Source organism: Ctenopharyngodon idella, chromosome 15 (genome assembly GCF_019924925.1).
Source record: "Ctenopharyngodon idella isolate HZGC_01 chromosome 15, HZGC01, whole genome shotgun sequence".
NCBI lineage: Eukaryota > Metazoa > Chordata > Actinopteri > Cypriniformes > Xenocyprididae > Ctenopharyngodon > Ctenopharyngodon idella.
The window spans coordinates 19,094,938-19,121,768 of record NC_067234.1 but is presented as its reverse complement, the minus strand read 5'-3'; the positions used below and the strand labels follow the sequence as shown (position 1 = coordinate 19,121,768).

Sequence of the window (26,831 nt, the reverse complement as noted above, 5' to 3'; positions counted from 1 at the left end):
GACCCATACAATGTATTGTTGGCTATTGCTACAAATATACCCGTGCGACTTATGACTGGTTTTGTGGTCCAGGGTCACATATAGGACAATGAACAAAATCACATGAGGGTTTTGATGTACATCTAGGTATTTATCCAGCAAATTATTCTAAAAATGTCTTTTTATGTATATTTTTAAATTTTCTTTTACATCTTGATATTTCCATTCTGCATTTTTATGATATCCCAAAATTCCTCTAAAAACATGTGGTTGGAAACCCGTCTAATGATTTGATGTAAGTGGCGCAACTGTTTAGTGAAATTCCCCCTTGGATTCCAAATATTTAGTCAAATATTGATCAGAAAATAAGACAAGATTAAATTCATTTTCTGGTAAATGGAATCAGCAGCTTTATGCACAAGCCAAATAAGCTTAGGGTCAAAATAAATAGTTTTTCTTTTACTTTTCCTATGATCAGGTCAGGCCTCAGAGCCTTTCTCTTAGCTTGAAGCGGGAAGTGTCCCTGAATGATGGGAGCAGGTGGGAGATTATTCCTCTACCCTAAGTGTGTCAGACTCAGAAAATAGCCTGGAGAAAGACAGCCCTCAGATCTCAGCTAACATTCATACAACCCCAGAGGACCGGACCGTACAGTCCGGCCCACATTTATTTAGGAAATTTTTTGTGCCAGTGTTATGGGTTAGTAGAGATGTATTTGCACTTATAGTCTGATTTTGAGTGATCATAAACTATGTGATCACTAATCTTGGCATCAGTCCAGCGTCTCTAATAAGTTTGGGAATTTTTTGCTTTTGGTAATTCTTCCTGGATGTGCCATGACAAGTTGGTTTCTTCCAAATGTCCTTCAAGGAATTCCCTTTTTGTCCTCACAAATCATCCAAGGAAGATGAACTGCTTGAAAATATAATTAATAATTGTTCCTATAGTTGGTTAAGGGGCTGGTTGCCCATATTACGTTTTCACAAACTATCTTTAAGACAGCATGTCATTGAGTGTGTTTACAACAAAAATCTGATCATTTCTGTACATGAGATTTAGAAATGCTCAGATATAACATTCACACAATGAATGATCCCTACTCGCTATCTGAATTCACTGACTGACAGAAATGTACAATATTTCAGTATTGCTTATTAGGGGCCGTTTACATGACATCGTTTTCAACTAAAAACTGAAAACTTTTTATGCATGTTGGCCATTCATTTACATTACAGTGGTGTTTTGGGGGCCTGAAAACAAAAACAGGTTTCAAAGTACAGGTTTTTTAAAAACGTTATTGTCTCCGTGTAAACTACAAAAATGCAGATTTGTGAAAACAGTGACATCATGCTCATGCATATTACATGATCAGTCCATAGACTAGGGCTGGATATTGACACAATTTTCACAATTCGATTCGATTACGATTTTGATTCGATTCGATATCGATTATTTTGGATGTAGTATATCAGTTTCAGTACATGGCAAATTTTCTAGATGAAAAAAATCTCTCAATTAATGCTGTAAACTACACATGGGAGTCAGTTGGTACTACTTTACTATAATAATGAAGGTTAAAATTAACTTATTTATATACAAACACTTAAACTCAATTATGTTTTTTTTTAATAATAAATAAAGATTGGAATTACATAATTATATGTACTACTCCAATTCGTTTTTTTTTTTTTTTTTTTTTTTTTTTAAATATAAACATTTAAATTGTGGCTGTCATAACTGATTTATTCAAACATGCATTAAATATTGAAGAACATTAAAATGAATTTCATAATAAGATGGACGTCATTTGAAATCTGAGACTTTGCTTCATATCAAAAGTAACAAGCACAAAGATTATTGCGACTTATTGGATGGGAGGCGCGCTACATGTTCCGTTCATTCATCAACTGAAAACAGACTAGACTAATCGATTCTTGGGATTTAAGAATCGATATTGGTTCATAAAAATGAAAATTAAAATCGAGAAATCGATATTGTTTACCCAGCCCTACTATAGACCTTATGTAGCTCCGCCCCTTTTCAGTGCTGCGCTCGTTGTCTTTTGACTTCTGGTTTGTATTTCCACAGCGATCTTACGTATTTATGAAAGAACGGCTCGTTTTAAAATCTTCCCGGTCTGCTGACATTTGTTAAGACATCTGCTTTAAACGTTACAATGCTCATGATAACTTTCATTAACTCTACAACAAGTAAATCCACTTCACCAGCTAATTATTCTTTGACAACAATGCCATAGAAATATACAGAGCTACCGCGAAAACGGAAGTTCAAAGACAATATTATAAAGATGGCGGCGCGCTTGTTTCTCTGGCGTAAGGTCTATAGGAAGCACAAGTACTTGACAAACAAAACAACAATGGCGAACTGTTTCAGCTGCTCAGTACTGAGTTTATTAAAACTTATCCAGCTAAGTGTAGTTTTACTGTTTGTATTCACCGCCCTGTAGAAGAATGTGTATGTGCACAGGTGTGTAGTGTTTCTTTACAAAGTGACATCGCCAACTACTGGCCTGGCAGCATAATACAGCAGTTTTAGTTGTTTCAGTTCCTTGTGAACAAGGATCACCTTGACAACATTGTTGACTGTACACGAAACGTTTAGTATGGTCAATATAAACATTTTCTTTGCATTTTCAATAAGACTGTGGTCAGCAAGCTGCCAGTTAGTCCAATTGATTAGCATCTTTCAAACTCTCGACTATTCCACAAAAGGCTAAAATACGAAGCCCCGCGCATAATATGCGGGGAAAAAAAATAGACATTGTGGCCATGAATTAAGAATTAAATCCAGTGAATTATTCATTTGTGCCCGCGTTATATTAATTTGATCCCTCATTTAGTTGAATCGTGACCACTTTGTACTAATTTGTTCCCTCTTTTTAGTTTAGTTTAATCAAATTAGTACAATTTGGCCATTATTTACCTAAAATGACGGAACAAATTAATACGTTCGGGGAACAAATTCTTAGTTAATGGCAATGCAGTTTTTTCCTGCATGTCATGTGTGGGGCTCTGTTCTTAAAAACCTTTTGATTAATTTAACAGTTGATTTAAGGTGTCCTTATTACCGTGTAATTATACAATTAATTTCTGTTTGGTTTTAAAAATTAGCTGTATGTAATTATGCATAATTTACTTTTATTACTACAGTAAGTACTGGAGCTCAGGGCTCTGATTCTCCGGGTAGTCCTTTCTTCTGGTCTCTGCATGCACTTGATCAGTTTATGTTAGCAGAAGTGCTGAACAGTGTGTGTTAGCAGAAGCTGATTCCACCACGAATAGCTGAAGACAGCAGACTCTGTCTGAACTGGCACAATCTCAGCCTTGAATAATCAATATCTTAATAAACTAAAAACTGTGGTATATCTCAGTGAATTATGGGTAAGCCATGTGGACACCTCAGTGCAGTTTACAGAGGTGCATTGCGGGCTAAGAGTTTAATAGATGGAGGATGAAAAGCTTGAGAAAGGAGTAATCCATATCCTAGTCTTTGTGATGTAATTGTTGCTCCTGGCTTCATGCCTCTGCACAGCTCTTCATCTCCGAGAGCTGAAATATTGCTTAAATAAAGTTAATTTATTCAAGTTCATATGTGCCTATGTTACTTATTGCTTATAGTCAGGCTTAGAGATTAAGGGTCTGTTTACACGACATCGTTTTTAACTAAAAACTGAAACCTTTTTTGCGTTTTGGCCATTCATTTACACAACATAAGCATTTTGGGAGAATGAAAATGCAAACTTTTGAAAACAGGTTTAAAGTGCAAGTTTTTGAGAACGATACCGTTATCATCTCTGTGTAAACTACAAAAATGTGAATTTGTGAAAATGGTGATGACGTGCGCATGCGCATTATGTGTTCAGTCATAGTGACATTGCCAACTACTGGCCTGACATGCATAATACAGTGTTTTTCGCGGATCTCTGAAACCCTTCCATTTTTAGTACCGTTGTCATGTAAATGTATCCTAAGACAAAACCCTAACCATATGTGCATAACTCACATGAATGATACCTCAAATATTGTGGATTGTTTAGGAAAGTTATTATAATTCTCAGAGTGGTCAGACTTACAATTTTATGCCTAACAGATAACAAAAGGACAAGGTTTATATAGCAGGAGGGAACCAGGCCATAGACACCAGCAGATTATCATAAAGATGGTGGGCTATTTTAGTTTGGGGCAGTAAGAAACTACCCAGACCACCCTAGTGGAAGTGACTTATGCATACAGCATTCCCATTTTCTTCATAAAATGCCCCAAGAATAATGTTTAATGAGATTTTACATTTTCTGAATACATTGATATGAAATGGTTACCTTTAACTACATAAAATTTGTTTGTCCTTCTTGTATAGGTTCAGGATGGGGTTGAGATTAGAAGCTTGGTGCCCCACGGGAGCCATGAAATAATCATGACGTTGCAAGGACGAGGCCCGAGAGGAGGAGGTGAGACAGTTTAGGTGCAGGGACACTTTATTTATCAAGTATGTCTGCTGCACCAATGTTTTAAATGTCAGGATGACATTTAAATACATTTAAAAACACAGTATGGACAAAAATATGTGGAGACCCCTTTTAGTTAATGAGTTTGGCTGTTTCTACAGCTACCATTACTAGACATCCAACCTGTTCAAAATGCCTGTGGCCAGTTGCATGCTAGAACTAGTCTGACCAACTAGCAGTTTGTCAGTGGGTAATCAGTCTTACTTTTCAGATTCAAATTAGACCAATCTAATTTGTATGTAACGGACATTATGAACAGTCTTAAAGAAAATAATTAGATGACTAATGTGTAATACTAGTCTAAGCAGTTTATGCAACTGGCCTGCAGTTCTATAAAAATTAGTGACCTCACTAATGCAGATCCCTACTGCTGTTTCCCAACATTTAGAGGAAAGCTTTTTCAGAAGAGTACAAGCTATTATTCACTGACAGTCTTGACATCTGCTCTATTTCCTCTTGGTGGACTTATTAGAGAAGCAGAGATGTCTAATTTATGAATGAATCATTCGAGTCAGATGTTTTCAACGAACCAGTCAACCAGTTCACAAAAGTCTGAATGATTTGTTCACAAATTGGAATTTATCTATTTCTCAAGTTCAATTCACTGACTTAGTGATCCAGTCAAAGCAGTTAACCGCTCATTGGATTTGAAGATGATCAGTAGCCGCGTTTCTATTACCCTTTAAATTGCACAAATTGAAACTGAAAATGCACCCAATGGAAACATGTCAATTTCACAAAAACTCTCATATATTGCAACAAAGATTTTACGCTCACATGAGGTGGTTTTTTCAGGCAGTTCGAAAAAGGAATATTTTGCAACACAGCAATTGATCATTCTTTAAAGAGGGCATGGTATATTTGGACAGAAGACGAGAGATCTTAATTAAACTCATAAAAGACAAAAGTATTACGGGACTACTGGATTCTAAACAACAAAGAAATGCCACAATTTGAATTTATCAAGACCTCAGATAGCAGATAGGAGGCAGAAACACCCAGAAACACCTCATACGTGGCCGCTCCCAAGTATATCCTTGCCATAAATGCGTAGATAACATGCCTACGTCTCCTTTGATTAAAAATAATAGTGCAGTGGCTGGGATGTACATAAACCTACCAACATCTGTTGCCATGATTTTGGAATGACTTATCGCGAGAGGAAAAAAAGACGTTTTAATTGCATAACATCGGTTAATGGAAACAGTGTCATTTCGCAATAGTTTTTATCGATATTTAGAAAATATTGCTAAAGTTTTGCACAAATCTGTGATGGAAACACGGCTAGTGAATAATGACATACATTTTGCAAGGTTGTAAAGTCCCCATTCATGGAACTGTAAAAAAGTACATTATTCCACATTTTTACAGGTTTGGAACGATATAATAAATGATGAAGGATCATTTCTTTAGGGGTGAACTATCCCTTCAACGAGCATTTATTGGAGTGGTGTTCATGTATCCACATAACTTTGGATGTGTAGTTTTATACTTTTGCATTAGGGCATGTGTCCACCAAAGTGTTTTTTTCCCCAAGGCTAGCATACTTTTCCATTTGTTTTTAATGGGAGCGCCACGTTTTTTAAAACGGCAGCAGCGTGACGAGGCGCTCAGCATTTCACGCTGAGCGCTCAACGTTTTTTACCAGTTGCAGAGAGTTGAAGAATGTTCAACTTTGCGTAACGCAGCGCTCATCACTGTCACTTTTTACCCATCCATCCAATCACAGTGGAGGAGGGGCAGGACAAATACCACACCGACCAACCGTCACATTCTGTTGGGACTACAGCAACAGAAGACAATCAGAAGCACAACAACGGAACAAAATCATCGAAAATAACAGCCAGAGCAAATACTTTACATTGTATCGACATTTTCATATTCAGAAACAAACTATCTGGTAAATCAGAAACTATTTTGTGGATATTTCATATATAGCACATATAGTGCCTCAACTGAAAAAACGCTGCGCCGCCGAATCGCTCTCAAGCAAACACAGCAAGGTGTTTTCAGAAGAGCACTGACTAAAAACTCTTTGGTGGACTCATGGCCTTAGTGTGTGTGAAAGTTACTTATTCTGCATTTCTAATCATTTGCTCTTTTGCAGGGAGGTTTGGTCAGACTACGCCACCTTTGGTTGATTTTCTGAAAGATATTTTGAGAAGATATCCAGAGGGTGGACAAATTCTAAAAGTATGAATATATGACATGTAAAAATGTATGTATGTGGTCACTGTAAATGATTAAGTTATGGCATTTGTCATTATATTCAGCCTCAAAAGTTTCCTGCTCCACTATCATGGTTACTTTAGAAGGCACCCAGGATTTGCTCAGAAATCAGGGTTTTGCTTATTTTGCACCTTGTTCATGGAATAACCTTTAGAACATGTTACAGCTTAATCATTTAGTTACCCTGGGAGAGTTTAAAGCTCTGCTAAAAGCTCTGCAACTGAAGAGTGTAACTGATATTAATTCACAAGCTGGATTTGAAGTATGTACTGTATTTGTAGTCCTTTTTATAAATATTTTTTGTATTTTTACGATTGAGGGGGCACGCAATGAGGCATTTTTTTTGTAGTAAACAACACCTTGTACAATCTATATACTTTTTTAGGTGAAAAATACAGTTTTCATATATTTAAGTCATTACTTTTGAATCATAAGCGGTGTATGAGAATATATCTCAACAACTATATAATGTGTCTGCCATACAGGAGCTGATTCAGAATGCGGAGGATGCTGGGGCCACTGAGGTCAAGTTCATGTATGATGAGATGGAGTATGGAGTGGAATCACTGTGGTCACCTGATATGGCTCAGTATCAAGGTAATGTGAAAATGCCGATCGATTGCAACGTGCCCCTTCACATGTTCAATATTATTCCTGGCAATATGCAATAAACAGAATGAGTGGTTAAAACAGGTTATTAATCTTGAAATATATTGGCGTTTTTTTCTACAGGAACAGCATTGTATGTGTATAATGATGCTGTCTTTACCAGTGAAGACTGGAATGGTATTCAGGAGATTGCACGGAGTAGAAAAAGAGAGGACCCTCTTAAAGTGGGAAGATTTGGTATTGGATTTAACTCTGTCTACCACATAACAGGTGAGAAACGTATACTATATAGCTGATGCATAACATCAACATTTATATTAATATACAATTGGAAATGTATATTTTAGGTGCCTAATAAACTTTCACTAGATCATTTTAAATGGTTTTGTGATGTGACAAATGAATGTTTAAAAATACAAATGTTCCATGTAGTCTGTCAATAAATATCAGTTCATGAAAGCTGCATGCATAATAATCATAAATGAATTTGCAAAACGCGATTTGAAACAGTTGAAGTATATCATGTATATCATGTCATATTGCAGAAGTTCAATGCTCCAATGGTTAATTAAAAAACATATTTTTTTCATGTCAGCTAATTAGGGCCCGAGCACTGATGGTGTGAGGACCCTATTGTAATTGCTAGGTCAATTATTCTTCTTCTCCGAAATGAATTGCATTTTTGAGAACGTAAACATGCTCAAAAACCCATGAAACTTTGCACACGAGTTAGAAGTGGTGAAAATTATGTCTGATATGGGTTTCAGAATTAGTTGTGGCAAAATGGCTCGATAGCGCCACCTACAAAATTTCCTTCGTGCTACGTTTCACGTACAGGTATGAATTTAGGTACACACATGTAACAGCCCAATACCTACAAAAAAGTCCCTGGGTGCAAAATCTGAAAACCCAACAGAAAGTGAGATATTTTGCCATTTCCAGATGTACTTTAACAAACTCCTTCCAGAGATTTTATCAGATCAACATCATATTTGGTGAGTCTAATCTAAAGGCCTTTGTGACTTTAAATTACGAAAATCTAGAGTTTTCACTGAAGGGCGTGTCCGTGGCGGCCTGACAAAGTGCGATGTTTCGCCATTAAACAGGAAGTTGTTGTAACTTGGGCATACAATGTCCGATCTGCCCCAAACTTCACATGTTTTATTAGAGTCCTGGCCTGAATACATCTACATGCAAATATTCAGTTAGTCATAGCGCCACCTGTTGGCAACAGGAAATGTCATGCTTTACACTGTAATTAATTCCCTGAAACACATTTAAATATGCTATGAAGTACCAAACATGCTAGAAACACGTTAAATCATGCAAAACTTGGCTAAGTGCTAAAGTATGCGATTAACGCCTCGAAACAGGAAGTTGTTGTATATGCGGTTGAGTGCTAAACATGCTACAAACATTCTAAAACATGCTAGAAACACTTAGCTGAGTGCTAAAGCATGCTATTATCGTCATTAAACAAGAAGTTTGTTGTAACTCAAGCATACAATGTCCAATCTGCCTCAAACTTCACGTTTGATAATAGTCCTGACCTGAAGACATCAACATGGCAAAATTCTGTTATAGTCAAAGCGCCACCTGCTGGCAGCAGGAAGTGTGGTGCATCAAAATGACTTTGCCATATTTCTCCTACATTTGCCAGCTTAAATGTGTGTCGCCCACTGTTCACTGTTTTCCTAAGGCCACCAGGTGGAGGTGTCCCCGGGTGCAAGGGCCCTTTCAGCGCTGCTTGCAGCTTTAATTAAATTATTTTTTCTAATTTGTGATGTACAGTTGAGCAGGGTAGGCAAAAATAAAAGACCTAATGGAAAGTAGGGCCATCCTTTATTTTGTGTATCCATAATTTTGTGTACCCTTATATCTTTATATATGTGCATGGTTATATAGTTCATTATATAATTAAATCTTAATGTTTTACTATTCTAAAAATGTTCCATCTTTTTGTAGATGTTCCTAGTATATTCAGTGGGGATCAAATTGCGATGCTGGACCCTCATCAGTTGTTGTTCGGAGTCCATGAGTCTGGCCAGTGCTGGAATTTGAAGTCCGATATAAAGGAAATAACTGAGCTTAACGATCAGTTTGCCCCTTATTTTGGCCTGCTCGGTAGCTCAGAGAAAACCATTAGAGATGGCAACTTTCCAGGAACACTCTTTCGTTTTCCACTCCGAATGAAACCCTCACAATTAAGTAACAACATTTACAATAAAGAGAAGGTTCTGGAGCTCTTTGAATCCTTCAAAGTTGATGCAGACACTGTGCTGCTCTTTCTAAAGAGCGTGCAGAAGGTCTCTCTGCATGTACGGGAATCAGATGGAACTGAGCGGATGCTTTTCCAAGTTACAGCAAGCGATAGCCAAGAAGATGATATGGAGCGTCCCAACTCTCTGAAGACCCTGGGACAGGCTATAGATAGCTACAGTAATGGTGTCTTGAGCAGTTCGGTCACCTGCGCTACCTACCAACACTCCATTGAAGTGCGGGATGAAACTGCCAAAGAGACTCAGAAAACCACCTGGTTGGTGTGTAATGGTGTGGGAGGGCGAGGCATGTGCGGTGAACTGGATTCTCTTGCTGATGATCTGAAGTTCATCCCAACTATTGGTATTGCCTTGCCCCTCACCCTAATTGATGAGGGCAAGGGGGCAACTTCTAGTTTCTCAGGACGTGCTTTCTGTTTTCTCCCACTCCCCCTTGGAGAAGAAAGTGTAACAGGATTGCCAGTCCACGTTAGTGGTTTCTTCGGCTTGACGGACAACCGCAGGAGCATCAAATGGCGGGAGGTGGACCAGTGGAGGGACCCGGCGGCTCTTTGGAACGAGCTTCTCATAGTCACAGTCATCCCAAGGGCTTACTTCACACTCATTATGGAGACCATCAGACGAATCCAAACTAAGAAGGACCAAGATTTTCCCCTTTCCCCGAGAGGTATTTACGGAGCCTGGCCTGATCCAAACAGAATTCGACCTCGCTGGAAACCCATTCTTGAGCCCCTCTTCAATGACTTGCTTCAACAGCCAGTCATCTACTCGCTCAGCGGGAGCTGGGTCCAGGTGGATGAAACAGTGTTCTCAGACCTGGACTCCAGCATGGACACTACAGAGACCGTCATCAAATACCTCCAGAGCTCAGGGATGATGCTGGCTCAGGTTCCAGCCTACATCGATGCAGTACTGACAATGTTTGTCACAAAGCCAGGTAGCCTGAGGAGAGTGACACCTTCTTTTGTGCGTCAGACTCTGAGGAAATGTCGCCATAGAGGTTCCTCCAGTGAGAAGCTGCTCCTGCTAGAGTTTATCCTTAGTGATGCTTGCTACAATGACCTCATTGGACTGGAACTTCTGCCTTTGCAGGATGAGACGTTTGCTGTGTTCTCCTCTTCTGTGAATGACAAAGATGCTGTCTACATCGCCTCACAGGAGTATCCAAGGTATGGGGACACATTTGTGTTGACATACTTGGTGTATTGGTAATGTTTATTCATAGTATTATTTCATTGCTATCTAAATGCTATCATATCAAAACAGGATTCAACAAAATTTGGAATATGGAGTTGGAATTTGAATTTAATTGGCCACAATTGGATGTAGAATTTAAATTTGAATGACAGGTGGAGTAATTTCCTGAATTCACAACAAAACTCCAATATATTGTCTTGCACAACAATAAATACTACATAAACTTAAACTAAACATTTTTAAAATAATAAATATTTGACATTCTTCCGCTATAGAACTTGGAGCATAAAATATGATATATGTGACCCTGGACCACAAAACAGGTCGCGTATTTGTAGCAATAGCCAACAATACGTATAGGTCAAAATTATCGATTTTTCTTTTATGCCAAAAATCATTAGGATGTTAAGTAAAGATCATGTTCCATGAAGATATTTTGTAAATTTCCTACCATAAATATATCAAAAATTTATTTTTGTGAGTGAATATGCATTGCTAAGCACTTCATTTGGACAACTTTAAAGGTGATTTTCTCAATATTTTGATTTTTTTGCACTCTCAGATTCTAGATATTCAAATAGTTGTATCTCGGCCAAATATCGTCCTATCCTAACAAACCGTACATCAATGGAAAGCTTATTCCAGCTTTCAGATGATGTATAAATCTCAATTTAAAAAAATTGACCCTTATGACTGGTTTTGTGGTCTCGGGTCACATATGTCATTTCAAACATTGATATTTAATATCATCAAATGTTTCTGGAAATACCTCATGGGAGTATAATAACACTGAATTCATGCTGAAATGTATTATTAAGAAATAAATAGATTATCTAAAATAATAATTTGCATTGCAATTCTATTTCCCTACATTCAGATGACTTTGTTACCTTAATTTCTCAAATTCACGAAAAGCATTCTCAATTCAATTCTGAATATTGCTTATTCCTGACCAAAACTTGTACATAGAGTACATTATGCGATAAGTTTATTATTAATAGCTTGATTTAACTTTGCAGGTCCCTTTATCCAGGACTGGAGGGAAGATTTGTCTTAGAAAGCATTGCCCCACATGTCATGACCAGCCTGAAAGAAGCAGCCAAAAGCAGAGGTAGACACCTGCAGCTCATAATGCCACTCTCATACTCTTATCCAGGATATATAGAGCATCTGCTCTCAATTCCATTCTTCTGTTGTGAAACATAATCTTGTTAATGCATAGTTTGCTGCAGGGAGTAACATTTTTTGGCTTCATTGCTTGCTATTACGGCTGTCAGATCTTTGAGTTACTTTTTTTATGCTTAACCTAGTATATGCCGAAGAAAGATGAAGCAATGTCCATAAAATAAGCAGAACCTATAAATTCTGCCATTAAATTCAGCCATCAAATTCTGCATCCTTTTTAGCTTGACTTAGAAAAGGAAAAGTTTCCTCTTTACTATTCCCAAATGACTAAATACACTATTTTTAAGGATTAAAAATCTTTGTCTTTACATTTTTGTACGGCTTATGCTACAACTGGCCATAGGACGTGTCACTGAAAAAGACATTAAAATGACTGTTGACAGGAAGCAGCTTTCTTCCTCTCTTTGCATGACATTATAAGATTAGGGGCATTTACACAGGATGCATTCTTGCATTTGGCCTTTTGTCATGTCTCACAGTTTTTTTGGCATGTCTGGCCTCAAGTGTTGCATTTTTAAAGGGATATTTTACCCAAAAAATCCTCATGTTGTTTCATACAGTCTTTCTTCTGCACATCACAAAAGGACATGCTTAGCAGAATGTTCATGCTGCTTTTTCCCCACACACTGACATATCCTGTGTTTAAGCCCTTTTAGCATATAGACGCATTCTGTAACAATATTACCCATACTATTATTTAATATAATCATATATAGTAATTAATATTACATAAACATTATTGTTGTGTATAATATTTGAAGTTGCTACTCCCTTAGATACTCTGTGTATTTTTGATCTAGAACTACCTTAATTCATTTGTAAATAGAGTGTCTCCCTCATTGTAGCCATACATATTAATTTACAATACAGAAGTGGTATCTTAAAAACTTATCTTATTTGATAGTTACAGTGGACTAGCAGTATCAGCAAAATGCATTGCGATATATGCTTTTATAGAATATGTCATTATTTGCTTTATCATTTTTATTTATTTATTTTGACTCTATTTTTTCACATTTATCCTGATTTTTGCATTTGAATTCCAGTTCAACAATATCTTTGGGGTTGTTCGGGTAAGTGCACAATGTGTTGTCTAATGCCTGTAGAGCTGGAGTTGCCATAGCTTTTCTGGATCACACTACTTATTTACTAACATCTGTTTATTAGAATAACCCATTAACCATATATCAAAACGAAACATACTAATGCATTTAATACTGTGAAATGCTTGTATTATAAGATTTTATGTGTTAATTTGTTTCTGCTTTGTAGATGCAGTTTGTTTTGGAATTTATAAAGAAATAAAACTTAAATGCACTAATGTAGTCAATCAATTGCAATTGGTAAACTGATAAATGTTTATTCCTAGAAATAAAGTGATGACACATATGCACATGCATGTGAACAGTAAGAATATTCCATTACTTGAAGCATTTTTTTCCCCTGTATATTTGTGCAACCTAAACAGCCAGAAATGAATTAATGAATTGTAATTAATGAATCTAATTAATGAATTAGAACTTCTAATTAGAATATTTTCAAGTGTTTCTAGCATGCGAGCCATTTTAACAAGTTTCTCTGTTTTGTGCATTGATTGTAAATGTTTTTGAATGTCAAAAATGATTATTCCTGATTCCCTCATCATCGGTGTCTCGTGTCTCAGTAGTGTTCTTTGAAGCTTTAAGTGTCTTATAGAATATACAGTTGCAGGAAAAAGTATTTGAAGCCTTGCATTTCCCTGCATTTCTGCATAAACTGGTAATAGAACAACAAGAGACAGCCACCGTTGTTTTGATCCATTTATGTAACTTCAGATCAAATTTTATGATGAAATATAGGTAAATCCAAGGCTTCACTGGGTTTTTCCTGAAGCTATATATATACAATCTGTTATTTTGTCTAAAACCAAGTGTAGCTTGCTTCATGTTTTGTGTTTTTTTTTGTGCTTTCAGGGAGGCCTTGCACTCAGGTTCAAGTGATAACCCCAGAAAGATCAGCACGCCTGATTAAAGAAGTCCTTACCACAGCATGGCCTTCTAGAGATTTTGCAGTTCAGTGGAACCTTGGTGATCAAGAGAAGAATCACCTCTCAACATCTTGGCTCAGAATGATTTGGAAGCATCTCTACATTAACTTTGCAGATGACCTTAGTGTGTTTGAAGATTTGCCTTTGATTCCAAATGTGCCACTGACTGACAACTTGGATTCTCTAGAGCTACTGCGCCTGAAAATTCCATCACCCATTGTTCTTGTAAATGAGGAAGAGGGCCCTCCTTCGGAAGACTTACTTGAAGTCATGAAGAAGCTTGGCTGTGTTATCTTGAAGCAGCTTGATCCCTCCTTACAGCATCCACTCCTGAAAAATTACATTCACCCGTCATCACCAAGCACCTTACTGCAAATTATGGACAGATCTTCATCCCAGAGATTAGCAAGCCAAGTTTCATCTCTCTCTGTAAAGCAGAAGATTGCCTTGAGAGGTTTTTTAGCCAGTCTTACTGATGTTACAGAAAAAGAGAAACGCATAATCCAAGAGCTTCCCATCTTTGACAAAGTTGGACAGAAGTCAAAAACAGATCCTTCACCTTTTACTTTATTGAAAGGAGCCAGAGTATTACATCATACTGCCAAGCATCCATTAGATGTGAAACTGTCCATAAATGTAGTTGAGTGCATTGATGAGGCAACCATCCGTCTAATAAAGCTGTTGAACATTGAGCAGGTGAAAAGCACTGAATGTCTAAAGGTGATTATTCAGGACATTGAGAAAGGATTCTACACAAAAGAGGAAGTCACAAAAATCATGCTCTGGGCTCTTACTCATTTGTCTTCTCTGAAGAACGAGAACAAGGCAGTAATTAGTTGGCTTTCTTCACTGAAGTTTATTTATACCTCTTCAGAAAAACCTCATTCACCAACAGACTTTTTCGATCCGGAGTTGGAGATTTTGCAGAACCTTTTCTTCATGGAAGAAAAGATAAGGTTTCCCCCAGATGAGTATACATCATCTCCCGATGTCCTTCATTCACTGAGGCAACTGGGGCTAAAAAATGAGGTTCAACTCAGTGAAAAGGATGTGCTTCAGGTTGCCAGAAAAATTGAGGAGTTGCAAGGGAATAGCGAACCAGAATGGGATCCCATTTTAATGAAGGCAAAAACACTCCTTACTATCCTAAACAAACAGACAAAGTTGGTGAAGTCCTCTGAGGTTCAGACAAACCTGCAAAAATTGAAATGGGTACCCGTTTGTAAAGACAGACCTCTGAATTACCCAAAGTCACTTGCTTGGAGAGGTGATTCTTGCAATATTTCCTCTCTTTCTGAAATGTGTGATATTTCTCATGCTGTGCTTGTTGGCTCTTCAGTTTCCCTGGTGGAACGTACCTCTGCTGGTATGAAAAAAGCCCTGAAGTTGTCATTAGAGCCTCAAGTTGAGCAAGTGCTCCAGCATTTGAAAGCAGTAAATGACTGGCACAGATCCCAAGCGTTTACCACTGAGGACTGGTATCAGTTTCAGCAGATCTTGTTTGAGATATATGAATTCATGCAAGCTCATTTGGAGGATGCAAGGGAAGCTGTCAAGTCGCTGCCCTTTGACTGGGTTTGGACAGGGAAAACCTTTGTTTCCCCTGGACACACGGTTTTAAAGCCCATATCAGATTTGGACCTCCAGCCTTACCTCTACTCATTACCAAAGACTATTGCAAAATTCAACAAGCTCTTTAAATTCTGTGGCTCTATTGAAGAAGTTGTTCCCAGCCATGTGTTTGAAGTTGTCAAAACGATCAGGCAAAGGAGTGAGAGGGAGATGACAAAAGAAGAAAGCAAACGCAATATCCTACTCCTAATAAATATTTTACGGTGGCTATACAGCAGTCAAATATCAGTAGATGCTGACATGCATGTACCCATTCTTTACCACAAAGATCCAAGCAAACTGGTTATGAAACCTATCCACGAATGCACGTACTGTGACATCAAAGTAGAGGATCTGAATGACTTACTAGATGATGTTTCAGAGCCTATCATCCTTGTCCATGATGACATTCCAATGAAAACTGCTGAATGGTTAAGAGTTCCATGTTTGAGCACAAGATTGATTAACCCAGAGAATCTTGGGTTTGAACAGTCAGGCCAAAGAGAGCCTCTAACTGTGAGAATAAAGAACATTCTAGAGGAGTATCCATCAGTGGCAGATATCTTCAAAGAGCTTTTGCAGAATGCTGACGATGCCAATGCCACTGAGTGTAGTTTCCTGATTGACATGCGTAAGAATCTTGAAATCCGAGAAAATCTGCTCGACCCTGGCATGATTGTTTGTCATGGCTCAGCTTTGTGGTCCTTCAACAATTCTGTTTTCTCTGATACAGACTTCCTTAATATAACCAGGCTGGGTGGATCCATGAAAAGATGTGAAGCTGACAAAGTGGGCAAATTTGGCCTAGGGTTCAACTCTGTTTATCATGTGACTGACATACCCATTATCATGAGTAGAGAATTCATGATCATGTTTGATCCCAACATCAATCACATCAGCAAACACATTAGAGACAAGTCAAATCCAGGCATCAAAATCAACTGGAGCAAACAGCAGAAACGGCTACGGAAGTTTCCCAATCAGTTCAAACCTTTCATCAATGTATTTAACTGTCAGCTTCCTCTGTCACTAGAGTGCCCTTACAAGTATGATGGGACCCTCTTCAGACTTCCTTTCAGAACTGAGCAGGAGGCATCTGTAAGTGAAATCAGCAGTATTTACTACAATACCACTGACATCTACTCTCTTGTAGATGAATTTAGTATCTGTGGTCACCGGCTCATTCTCTTCACACAGCATGTTGGAACAATGGTCTTGAAGTATTTGAAATGTGAGGAATTAAACCCTGCTGCTGCGCAGGATGTGGTCACGATAAACAAGAGTGTGTGGTCTTCCAAAGCAGCTTACGGTCCACTAAGTATTCTGAAATCTGCTGCCAAAGTCATGAAAAAAGTTGCAGCCACCAGCAGAGTGCCAGCAGAGGTCCCTAAGTCTGGTTGCATCATCAGAATTGTAGTGGAGGAGTTCCACAATGTCTTCAGACGCATTGTTGATCTTCAGTCCCCACTGTTCAGAGGTTCTGAAGAGGATCCATCATCCTACTTTGAGATGGCAGCTAAAGGCACACAAACTAAGAGACTTACAGATGAAATGCCACAGAAAGGAGTGGAAAATACAAACTGGCTTATCTGCTCATGCATGGATGTGACAGAAGCTCTGAAGTTCTCCTTGAGTGATAGTGGAAAACGCCTTGGTCTGGTTCCATGTGGAGGCGTAGCAGTGCTGCTCTCTGAAGAAGACAATAGAAAATGGACTGTAAAGACAAGTGCAACACCAATTGGGGAAGTTTTCTGCTACTTACCCCTTCGAATCAAAACTGGCTTACCTGTGCACATAAATGGTTGCTTTGCTGTCACATCAAATCGCAAAGAGATCTGGAAGACAGACACAAAAGGTCAGTGGAACTCCATTTTTATGAGACATGTGATTGTCCAAGCGTACTTGGCTGCACTTAATACGCTGAGGTCAATGTCAGAAAATGGGGAATTATTGGACTACAGCTATTATGCTGCCTGGCCTGACCCTGGAGTTGTCCATGATGATTTCAGTCTGATTTGTCAAGGGGTTTATCAAGAAATAGCCAAAGGTGTTGATGATGACCGTGCAAAAGTCTTTTCCGATGGAAAAACCTGGGTGTCAATCAAGGATGTCCGGTTTTTGGATGACACTTTGCTTTGCAGACCAGACATTGGTTCTGCTGCCTTCAAGATATTCTTGAAATACCTCAGAAAGAGTGGTTCTCAAGATCTCTGTGCTGTTGAACTGCCAGACTGGGTCAAGGAAGGCTTTGATGATGCTGGCTGTAAGGGAAAATTGATGGAGAACACCCTGACAGAGACACAGTTTTTCTCAGATGTGTTCTTCCCTCATATCCAAGACATAGATAAGGAACTACGTGACCCTCTGATGTATTATGTACTCAATGAAAAACTTGAGGATTTTGCATCCATACTGAGGGAAACCCCATGCATTCCATGTTCAGGACCATCACAGAAGCTTGTTTTGCCATCTCGACTCATACATCCAGAGGGCAGAGTAGCCAAACTGTACAACAGTGAAGATGGAAGGTTCCCTGAAGGAAGTTTAAGAGACTACGTCAATCCAGTATGCTTGGTGAAGTTAGTGCAGCTGGGTATGGTCAAGGATGACCTTTCATGGGAAGACTTGATTGAACGGGCCGAGTCTGTATTGGCTCTAAATGAAAATGACCACACGATTGCATGCCACAGGAGCAGTATAATCCTAAGTCTAATTGATGAAAAACTAAAAATGAGAGATCCAGCAGCAAATCAGTATCTTGCCAAATTACAAAATATTAAGTTCCTTCCATTCTTGACAAAGCCAGCTGGATTTTCACTTCCGTGGCATGGAAACAATTTCTCCCAATCTACCATGTTCTCGGCAAAAGAGCTTTTTACAACAGACCATCAGGACACTGTGTGTTTAATGAAACCTATTCTGAATGAAAATTCCCCTTCCTTTAAAGGATGTGGTCCTATCTCACTGGCTGTGAAAGACTTTCTTGGATTGATAAAAAAACCAATGGTTTCATTAGTCATCAACCAGCTAAAAGAGCTCTCAAAATCCTTTGATGGTGTGACTCTGTATCAAGAGAACATAACCAATGCTTGCTACAAATATCTCTATGAAGAGTTGCTACAGTCCAGTGCTGCAAAAGAGGAAATCATGGAGGAGCTAAAAACATTCTCCTCAATTCTAGTTGAGAACACATACGTGGAACCATCAAAAGTAGCATTTCACTTAAACTTTGATGCTGCTCCATACCTTTACCAGCTTCCCAACAAGTACAGAAATAGTTGTCGGGAACTTTTTGAAAATGTTGGCGTTCAGCCGAGTTTCACTGTTGAAACATTCTCAGAAGTTTTACAGCTGATAAAGAATGAATGTGGGAGAAAACCTCTTACTGAAGAAAACTTTCAACTGTCTCGTAGAATAATTAGTGAGGGAATATGGAGCTTGATCAGAGACAAAAATCAAGAATTCTGCCAAAGCAACTATGGGGAGATTCTTCTACCTGATAGCAATTTCACACTACAGCCATCGAAATCACTGTGTTATAATGACTGTCCTTGGATTAAAGTCAGGGACACAACCGTTAAATATTGCCATGGTGATATTCCAAGAGAGGTGGCAGTGAAGTTGGGGACAATTCCAAAACGTCACAAAGCCTTAGAAAGATACGCCTCAAACATCTGTTTCACTACCCTTGGAAGTGAGTTTGGGCAGAAGGAGAAGCTTACCAGCAGAATAAAAAGTATCCTCAATGCTTATCCATCAGAGAAGGAGATGTTGAAAGAGCTCCTACAGAATGCAGATGATGCAAAAGCCACAGAAATATACTTTGTCTTTGATCCCAGGACCCACCCAACCGACAGAATCTTTGATGACAAATGGGTTCCCATGCAAGGGCCATCACTCTGTGTGTACAACAATCAGCCATTTACAGAGGATGATATTAGGGGGATCCAGAATCTCGGAAGGGGCACCAAAGAGGCAAACCCTGGAAAGACTGGGCAATATGGCATTGGATTTAACTCAGTTTATCACATTACTGACTGCCCGTCTTTTATCTCAAATAATGACATTCTCTGCATCTTCGATCCACATGCCCGTTATGCTCCTGGAGCAACATCTGTCAGTCCAGGAAGAATGTTTAGAGATTTGGATTCAGACTTCAGATCCCAGTTTTCTGATGTACTCAACTTATACCTAGGAAATCACTTCAAGTTAGAACGCAGCACAATGTTCAGATTTCCTATACGAAATGTAGAAATGGCCAGAATCTCAGAGATCAGCTCAGCACCTGCTTCAGACAGAATGGTTCAAAATTTCCTTGATAAAATACGAACGGATGGTGCAGAACTTCTCATGTTTTTGAATCACATGGAGAGAATTTCCATATGTGAAATTGAGAATGGGACTGGGGATTTAAAAACTCTTTATTCTGTGACAGCGAAAATCTCAGATGGTGATCGACTAAAACGCAAGCAATTTCATGCCTCAGTTCTGGACAGTGTCTCCAAGAAAAAACAGCTGGCTCAAATTCCGGTGCAACAGATTACCTACACAATGGACATAGAAGACACAGATGGTAATTCTACAACCTGGCTGATATGCAACAGATCTGGATTTTCTGACATAGAGAAGGTATCCAAGAGTGTCATTTCAGCTCACAAAAATGAGGACATAACACTCTTTCCACGTGGTGGTGTTGCAGCATGCACCAGCCACAACTACAAAAAACCACACAGAGCCTTCTGTTTTCTTCCACTTTCTCTGGAGACTGGCCTGCCTTTCCATGTGAATGGCCATTTTGCTTTAGACTCTGCCAGAAGAAACCTGTGGAGGGATGACAATGGAGTTGGTGTGAGGAGCGACTGGAACAACAATCTAATGAAAGTGCTAATCGCTCCTGCATGTGTAGAACTGCTAATTCAACTGAAACGTCGGCTGTTTCCAGGCCCTGACCCCACTATGACAATATTTCAAGGAACTCCAATTCATGTTGTCAGGGATATTTTGAGAAAATTTTTGTCTATCTTTCCTGTAAACAGACTGGACATTCAACCAGATTGGTATTGTCTGGTAAGGGCAATCTACCTTTGTATTCATGTAGACTTGAAAAGACTACTCCCTGTTGTTAGAGCACCCCACATTGATAACTCTGATATGCACTCTGCAATATACATTTCCTGGGTGAACACCTCCACCTCAACCAAAGGCCGAGCTTTCTTTGACAACTTACTTCAGGATGAGTTGCAGCATCTTAAAAACACAGAGTATAACATAACCACAAGAAAATCTGTGGCAGAAAATGTTTATAGAATGAAGGCCATGCTTCTGGATGTTGGCTTCAACCTAATCTACAGCTGTGATGAGACAGCCAGTCTGTACTTCTGCCTAGAAGATGCTGGGATTCCAGTCAACTATGTGACACCCGAGGATGTTCGCAGCTTCCTGCTGACATTCTCGTCTCCAGACACATCTTGCCAAGTTGGAAAGCTACCATGTCGACTGCAGCAGTCCAATTTCAAGCTGTTCCATGGTCTAAAACTACTGGTTGACTACTGCTTCAAAGATGTGGAGGAAAATGACATAAACATAGAGGGGTTGCCACTGCTGATGACAATGGACAACATTCTCCAAGTGTTTGACTCCAGACATCCAAAGTTTCTGACCACTCATCATGAGCTTATTGCATCAAGGAAGGAGCTTTTCATGCACACACTGTACATAAGGTACAGTAACATCCTTCTAAAGGCAGGTGTGGCAAAGACTTTTGACATAAGCAGTTTTGGAGATCTTCTGGGATCTGTACTTCCCCGAGAGTGCAGAACAAGGACCTCGGTAAAATGGAAGGAAAACTTCCCTACTGAATCTTGGCTTAAGAGTGCATGGCACTTTATCAGTGAACAACTTGCAACCAAGGATGACCAGACAGAGATCAAGCCTAAATTTGAGACCATTCTGGACATCTTGAAGGATTGGGCACTTCTTCCAGGAATCAAATTTATGGTGTCAGGAAACAAATTGGTTGTGCCAGAGCATGACGTTTTGTTACCCCTGAGCTTAATCTTTGCAGCCATCTTTCCAAATGGACAAAATGACAAAGTCTTTCATACCCTGATGAAGGGAGGATGCTTTCAATTGGCTGTGAATAAAATATGCTCCAAAGAGAGTCCTGTCTTGCCTCTGTTGGCCCAGCATACAGCAAATATAGACAATCCTTCCAGCATACTTCGAGCACTTGAGTATATGATCCAGATTTCAGCATTCAAAACAGCAAGTTTGACAGACAAAGACTTTGAAGCACTGTTGTTGTACTTCAACTGCAATTTGACTAATCTGACCCAGGATGATGTACAATGTCTGAAACTGTTGCCATGTTACAAAGCTGTCAGTGGCCGGTACATCTGCATTGCAAACTTCGGGGCATGCTATGTTCTCACAAAGAGCGTTCCCTCTGCCGACATTGAAAAGTGGGCACACAATACATCCTCAGCCTTTCTCACTGACAGTCCACAGCTGAAAGAACTCTACAGCTTTCTTGGGGTCAAACCAATTGATGACCTTGAGGTGTACTTCAATCATATTATTCCAAAATTTGACATTTTATCACATGATGCCAAAATCCAACATGTAATCTATCTAAAGGAGAGGTTATTGGCAATGGAGGAGCCAATCAGCATCAAGGATCAGCTCTTTGAAAAACTAGAAGCTCTGTCCTTCATTCATGACTCCACCAATAGACTGAAACCTGCCAAAGCCTTCTTCGATCAAACAGTCAAAGTATTTGAAGTAATGCTTCCACAAAAAGCCTTTATTCCCAATGATTTCTTCAGAAAAATTGAGCAGGTGTCAAAGCCAAAAAGTGGGACATCCTATTTACCCTCATGGATAGCATTCCTACGTAACATCGGCTTGAAATATGTAGTATCTCAACAGCAAGTTCTACAGTTTGCGAAAGAGATCAGCATCAAAGCCCATACAGAGAACTGGTCCAAGGAAAAAGTTCAAACCATTGTAGATGTACTCCTAAATCACATTTTCAATGAGAGAACAGATCTGTTTGATGGGGCATTCCTCAAAGAACTCTCTATGATACCATTCCTATGCCCAGAGCGTGCACCAGCCGAACTTGTTCGCCTTCACGCTCAGTACCAAGAAATGAATGGCAATGTCCCTCTAATTCGCTTTAATGGATCTCAAGTAAATCCAAAGTTCAAACAAACTGATATCATGCAGTTGTTGTGGACATCTTGTCCTATACTACCAGAAAGGGCCACCCCAGCAAGCATAAAAGACCAAGAAGGAAACACACTTGCCAGCCAGGAGCAGCTTGATCTTATTTTGACCATGTTAAATGTTAACGTGGACCCACCATTGGAAAAGGTCATTAGCAATTGCAAAAACATATGTAGCATTACAAACTTGGATGACGACATGGTGAAAACACGAAACAAGGTCTTGAGAAGCATTTATGAATTTCTGAATGCAGATAAACATGAATTTCGCTTTCAGTTACGAGGAGTAGCCTTCGTCATGGTTGAGGAGGGTTGGAAACTCCTTAAACCAGAGGAGGTTGTCATTAATTTGGACAATGAATCTGACTTCAAACCCTACTTGTACAAACTTCCCCTCGAGCTCGGTACATTTCACCAACTTTTCAAACTGTTGGGAACTGAGGACATTGTTTCAACAAAACAATATGTTGAAGTTTTGTGTCGGATTTATAGAATTTCAGAAGGCAAGCAGCTTGACCCAAATGAAATGAGAACAGTGAAAAGAACTGTCTCAGGACTATTCAAAAGTCTTCAGAATGACCCAGTACAGGTCCGTAAAGACCTTGATAATCTCAGAGATTTGACATTTTATCTTCCGAGTCATGATGGACGATTGGCCAAATCAAACACATTGGTCTTCGACGATGCACCACACTACAAGAGCCGAATTCATGGTAATGTTGGTGTTCAGATGCTAGTTGACATGAGCCAGTGTTACCTAGGCAAAGACCATGCTTTTCACACAAAGCTGATCATGTTGCTTCCACAGAAACTGAGGCCCAGGCTCCTGAGTAGTATCTTGGAGGAACAGCTTGATGAAGACTCTCCAAAAATGTGCCAATTTGGTGCCCTTTGCTCCCTTCAGGGACGACTTCAATTGCTCCTGTCTTCAGAGCAGTTTATCACTGGATTAATTCGGATTATGAAACACGAGAATGAGAATGCATACATGGTGAATGAGGAGAAAGCAATACGGTTATGCAAAGCACTGTGTGAGGGCTTAAAGGTGTCTTGCTTTGAGAAACTACAGACAACATTGCGAGTGAAAGGCTGTAGCCCAATTCCCCACAGCCGCAGTGAAACTCTTGCCTTTCTTAAAAGGTACGGAACAGCTGTTATCCACCTCTACATTCAGCATTCTGACAGCAAAGACATTAATTTTCTTCTTGCCTTGGCAATGACCCTCAAGTCAGCTACAGACAACCTGATTTCTGACACCTCCTATCTTATTGCTATGTTGGGTTGCAATGACATCTACAGAATAACAGAGAAGCTAGACAACCTTGGTGTCAAGTATGACACAACTGAGCCCTCAAAGCTAGAGCTCCCACTACCTGGTACACCCATACCTGCCGAGATACATCATTTACTGCTCATGGACCCCATGAATGTCTTTTATCCTGGAGAGTATGTTGGTTATCTGGTAGATTCAGAAGGAGGTGATATTTTAGGCACTTACCAGCCAACTTACACATACGCTATCATCGTTCAAGAAGTGGAACGAGAAGAGGAGGATAGTCCAAGTGTCCTCGGCAAGTGCTTTCAAATTGACATTGGGTACAGTGAGTACAAAATTGTGAGCTCTCTTGATCTGTATAAATTTTCTAGACAGGATGATAGCACCCATATTAGAGATGGCACACCAACTCCAACAAGCCCCTCGGAAGGTCATTCCCCTCGTGCCAGAATGGTCCCACCACTATTTCCTGGAAAGGAAAATCACAGGGCTCCTCCAACAAAGGCATCCCCCCAAAAGATAAAACTCAATGCATTACCAGAAATTCTAAAAGAAGTTACCTCAGTAATAGAACAAGCTTGGAAACTTTCTGAAACCGAACGCAAGAAGATTATCCGGCGCTTATACTTGAAGTGGCACCCTGACAAAAATGCAGAGAATCTTGATATCGCTACAGAAGTCTTTAAGCACCTACAGAATGAGATCAGCAGGATGGAGAAGCAAACACAGGCAGAGCAGACCAGTGATAGAGGATCAAGGAGACCTTTCTCTGCATCTTCCACTCGATTCCAGTCAGAGAAATTCTCATTTCAGAGATTTTACACATCATGGAACCAAGAAGCAACAAGCCATAAATCGGAAAAACAGCAGTTCCGAGAACAGTTTACTAGCTATTCAGGCACATCGCACTCACATCGCTTCTTTGTACCACCATCGTTCAGGTCTGTTGGTAACCCTGTGGAGGCACGGCGGTGGTTAAGGCAAGCAAGAGCCAACTTTTCTGCTGCAAGAAATGACCTTCATAAAAATGCCAATGAATGGGTATGTTTCAAATGCTACCTGGCAACAAAGCTTGCATTAATTGCAGCAGATTATGCAGTCAGAGGAAAATCAGACAAAGATGTGAAGCCCACAGCACTTGCGCAGAAGGTAGAGGAATACAACTCCCAGCTAACAGGGTTGGCCAAGGATGTAAACATCCTGGAGGGTTATGGCGTGGACAGCTTGAGAACTCGCTACCCTGACCTATTGCCCTTCCCTCAGATTCCCAATGACAGGTACACTTCAGAAGTAGCAATGAGAGTAATGGAGTGTACAGCTCGGATAATCATCAAACTTGAGACATTTGTCCAGCAAAAAATCTGAATGTCAGCATTAGACAATGAAAACACTAACAGATAAATCAACAAAGCGGTGGTTGTGCAATATAGACCAGTAAATAATATAGTTATAACAGACTTTTTAAAAAGTAAAATTATGTATCTAGCTGGCATTTTTATTTTAACAGTGCCACTTCTGATGCTGTGACCCATGCTTATTATTGCGTACATATTCGCTCCATTTCTCTGAAAGGTTGCCTGAGCCTAAAAAAAAAAAAGTGTACGCTGTTATATTTAACATGCAGCAGTGTACATAATGTTCAAAAGCATAGAAATACCTTTTATTATTTTAACTACATTTATTAATTATTGTTGTTCCTTTGTACATAATGAATACCAATGCTGCTTTTTTATCTTTTCTAGAAATGTATTTTTCCTGCCGTAGTCAATAAGTTGACGGTATTGTGATTTATTAGCATGAGTTGCACTGCACTTTTATGTAAATACCACTTGAGTGATTGCAGGAATTTGAGTGAATGACACCTGAAAAGTTATCATGTGCAATCAAGCAATGACAGGTCAATCAGCTCGCAGTTCTTTTATGGGATCTTTATCAGTCATGTGCCAGTAAATCATATATTGTGCATACAAAGTTTTATCAGCTGGCAAATCCATATGGCAATTGACATGCTCCTTTCAATCTAAGTGTGATAATGATATCAGTGCATAACCTAGACATTAAACATTGAATAAAAATATTTAAAAGATTGTAAATTACATCATAAGATGTAATATGACAGTAGGTTCAAAAGTGTTTACCGGTCTTGTTGCAAGATTTATAGTATGCAAGAATGAAATTTATTCCATAATTTTACAATCACCTTTATCTAAACTGAACTATACACATATACATTGTTGGCTAGGGGTGCAACAGAACACTTTTTTATTTCCCATACGAGGATATTGGTGGGTTTAGTTTTAGCATATATTACTATTTAAAAAATGTACCATTTAAACTGACATTTTCTCTAGAAACTTGACATCTCAGTTAACTGCTATGGCTGTACACATCATTCATCATGCGTATTTCCTCAGAACCACGTTGACTAAATATGTATTTTCTATTATTTACAATGGGAACCTCTTGTCCTCTACTGCTGAGAATTTTTTGCATGAAGTTCTCTGAAATTTGTGTAAGAGGAACATAGATGCTCATATGGTGCTCAATGTCAATGATGTTTTTCATTCATTTCCTTTGTTTAACTGTGAGAAAGACTGAAATTAAACACTGGCTACTATATTGTTTTGACAAATACTTTTTGTCATTTGTCTCAGTCTCATAATGTCATATTACAGCTCTGTAAGTTTGA

The 26,831-nt window shown here is 39.1% G+C and overlaps 1 protein-coding gene across 2 annotated transcripts in view; it reads left to right on the top strand.

Annotated features, from left to right (window-relative positions):
- sacs (sacsin molecular chaperone) overlaps positions 1–26,776 on the top strand; it is a 31,345-nt gene extending 4,569 nt beyond the window's left edge. Inside the window, exons 4-11 of one of the 2 annotated variants that reach the window (XM_051862006.1) lie at positions 4,357–4,447; positions 6,612–6,697; positions 7,219–7,330; positions 7,466–7,612; positions 9,308–10,790; positions 11,838–11,929; positions 13,050–13,076; positions 13,956–26,776. In XM_051862006.1, coding sequence (XP_051717966.1) covers positions 4,357–4,447; positions 6,612–6,697; positions 7,219–7,330; positions 7,466–7,612; positions 9,308–10,790; positions 11,838–11,929; positions 13,050–13,076; positions 13,956–25,507 — 13,590 coding nt within the window. In that variant the 3' untranslated portion in view covers positions 25,508–26,776. The remainder of the gene's footprint in view (positions 1–4,356; positions 4,448–6,611; positions 6,698–7,218; positions 7,331–7,465; positions 7,613–9,307; positions 10,791–11,837; positions 11,930–13,049; positions 13,077–13,955) is intronic. The other variant, XM_051862007.1, reaches the window with a different exon arrangement.
- Positions 26,777–26,831: the final 55 nt, after the last annotated feature.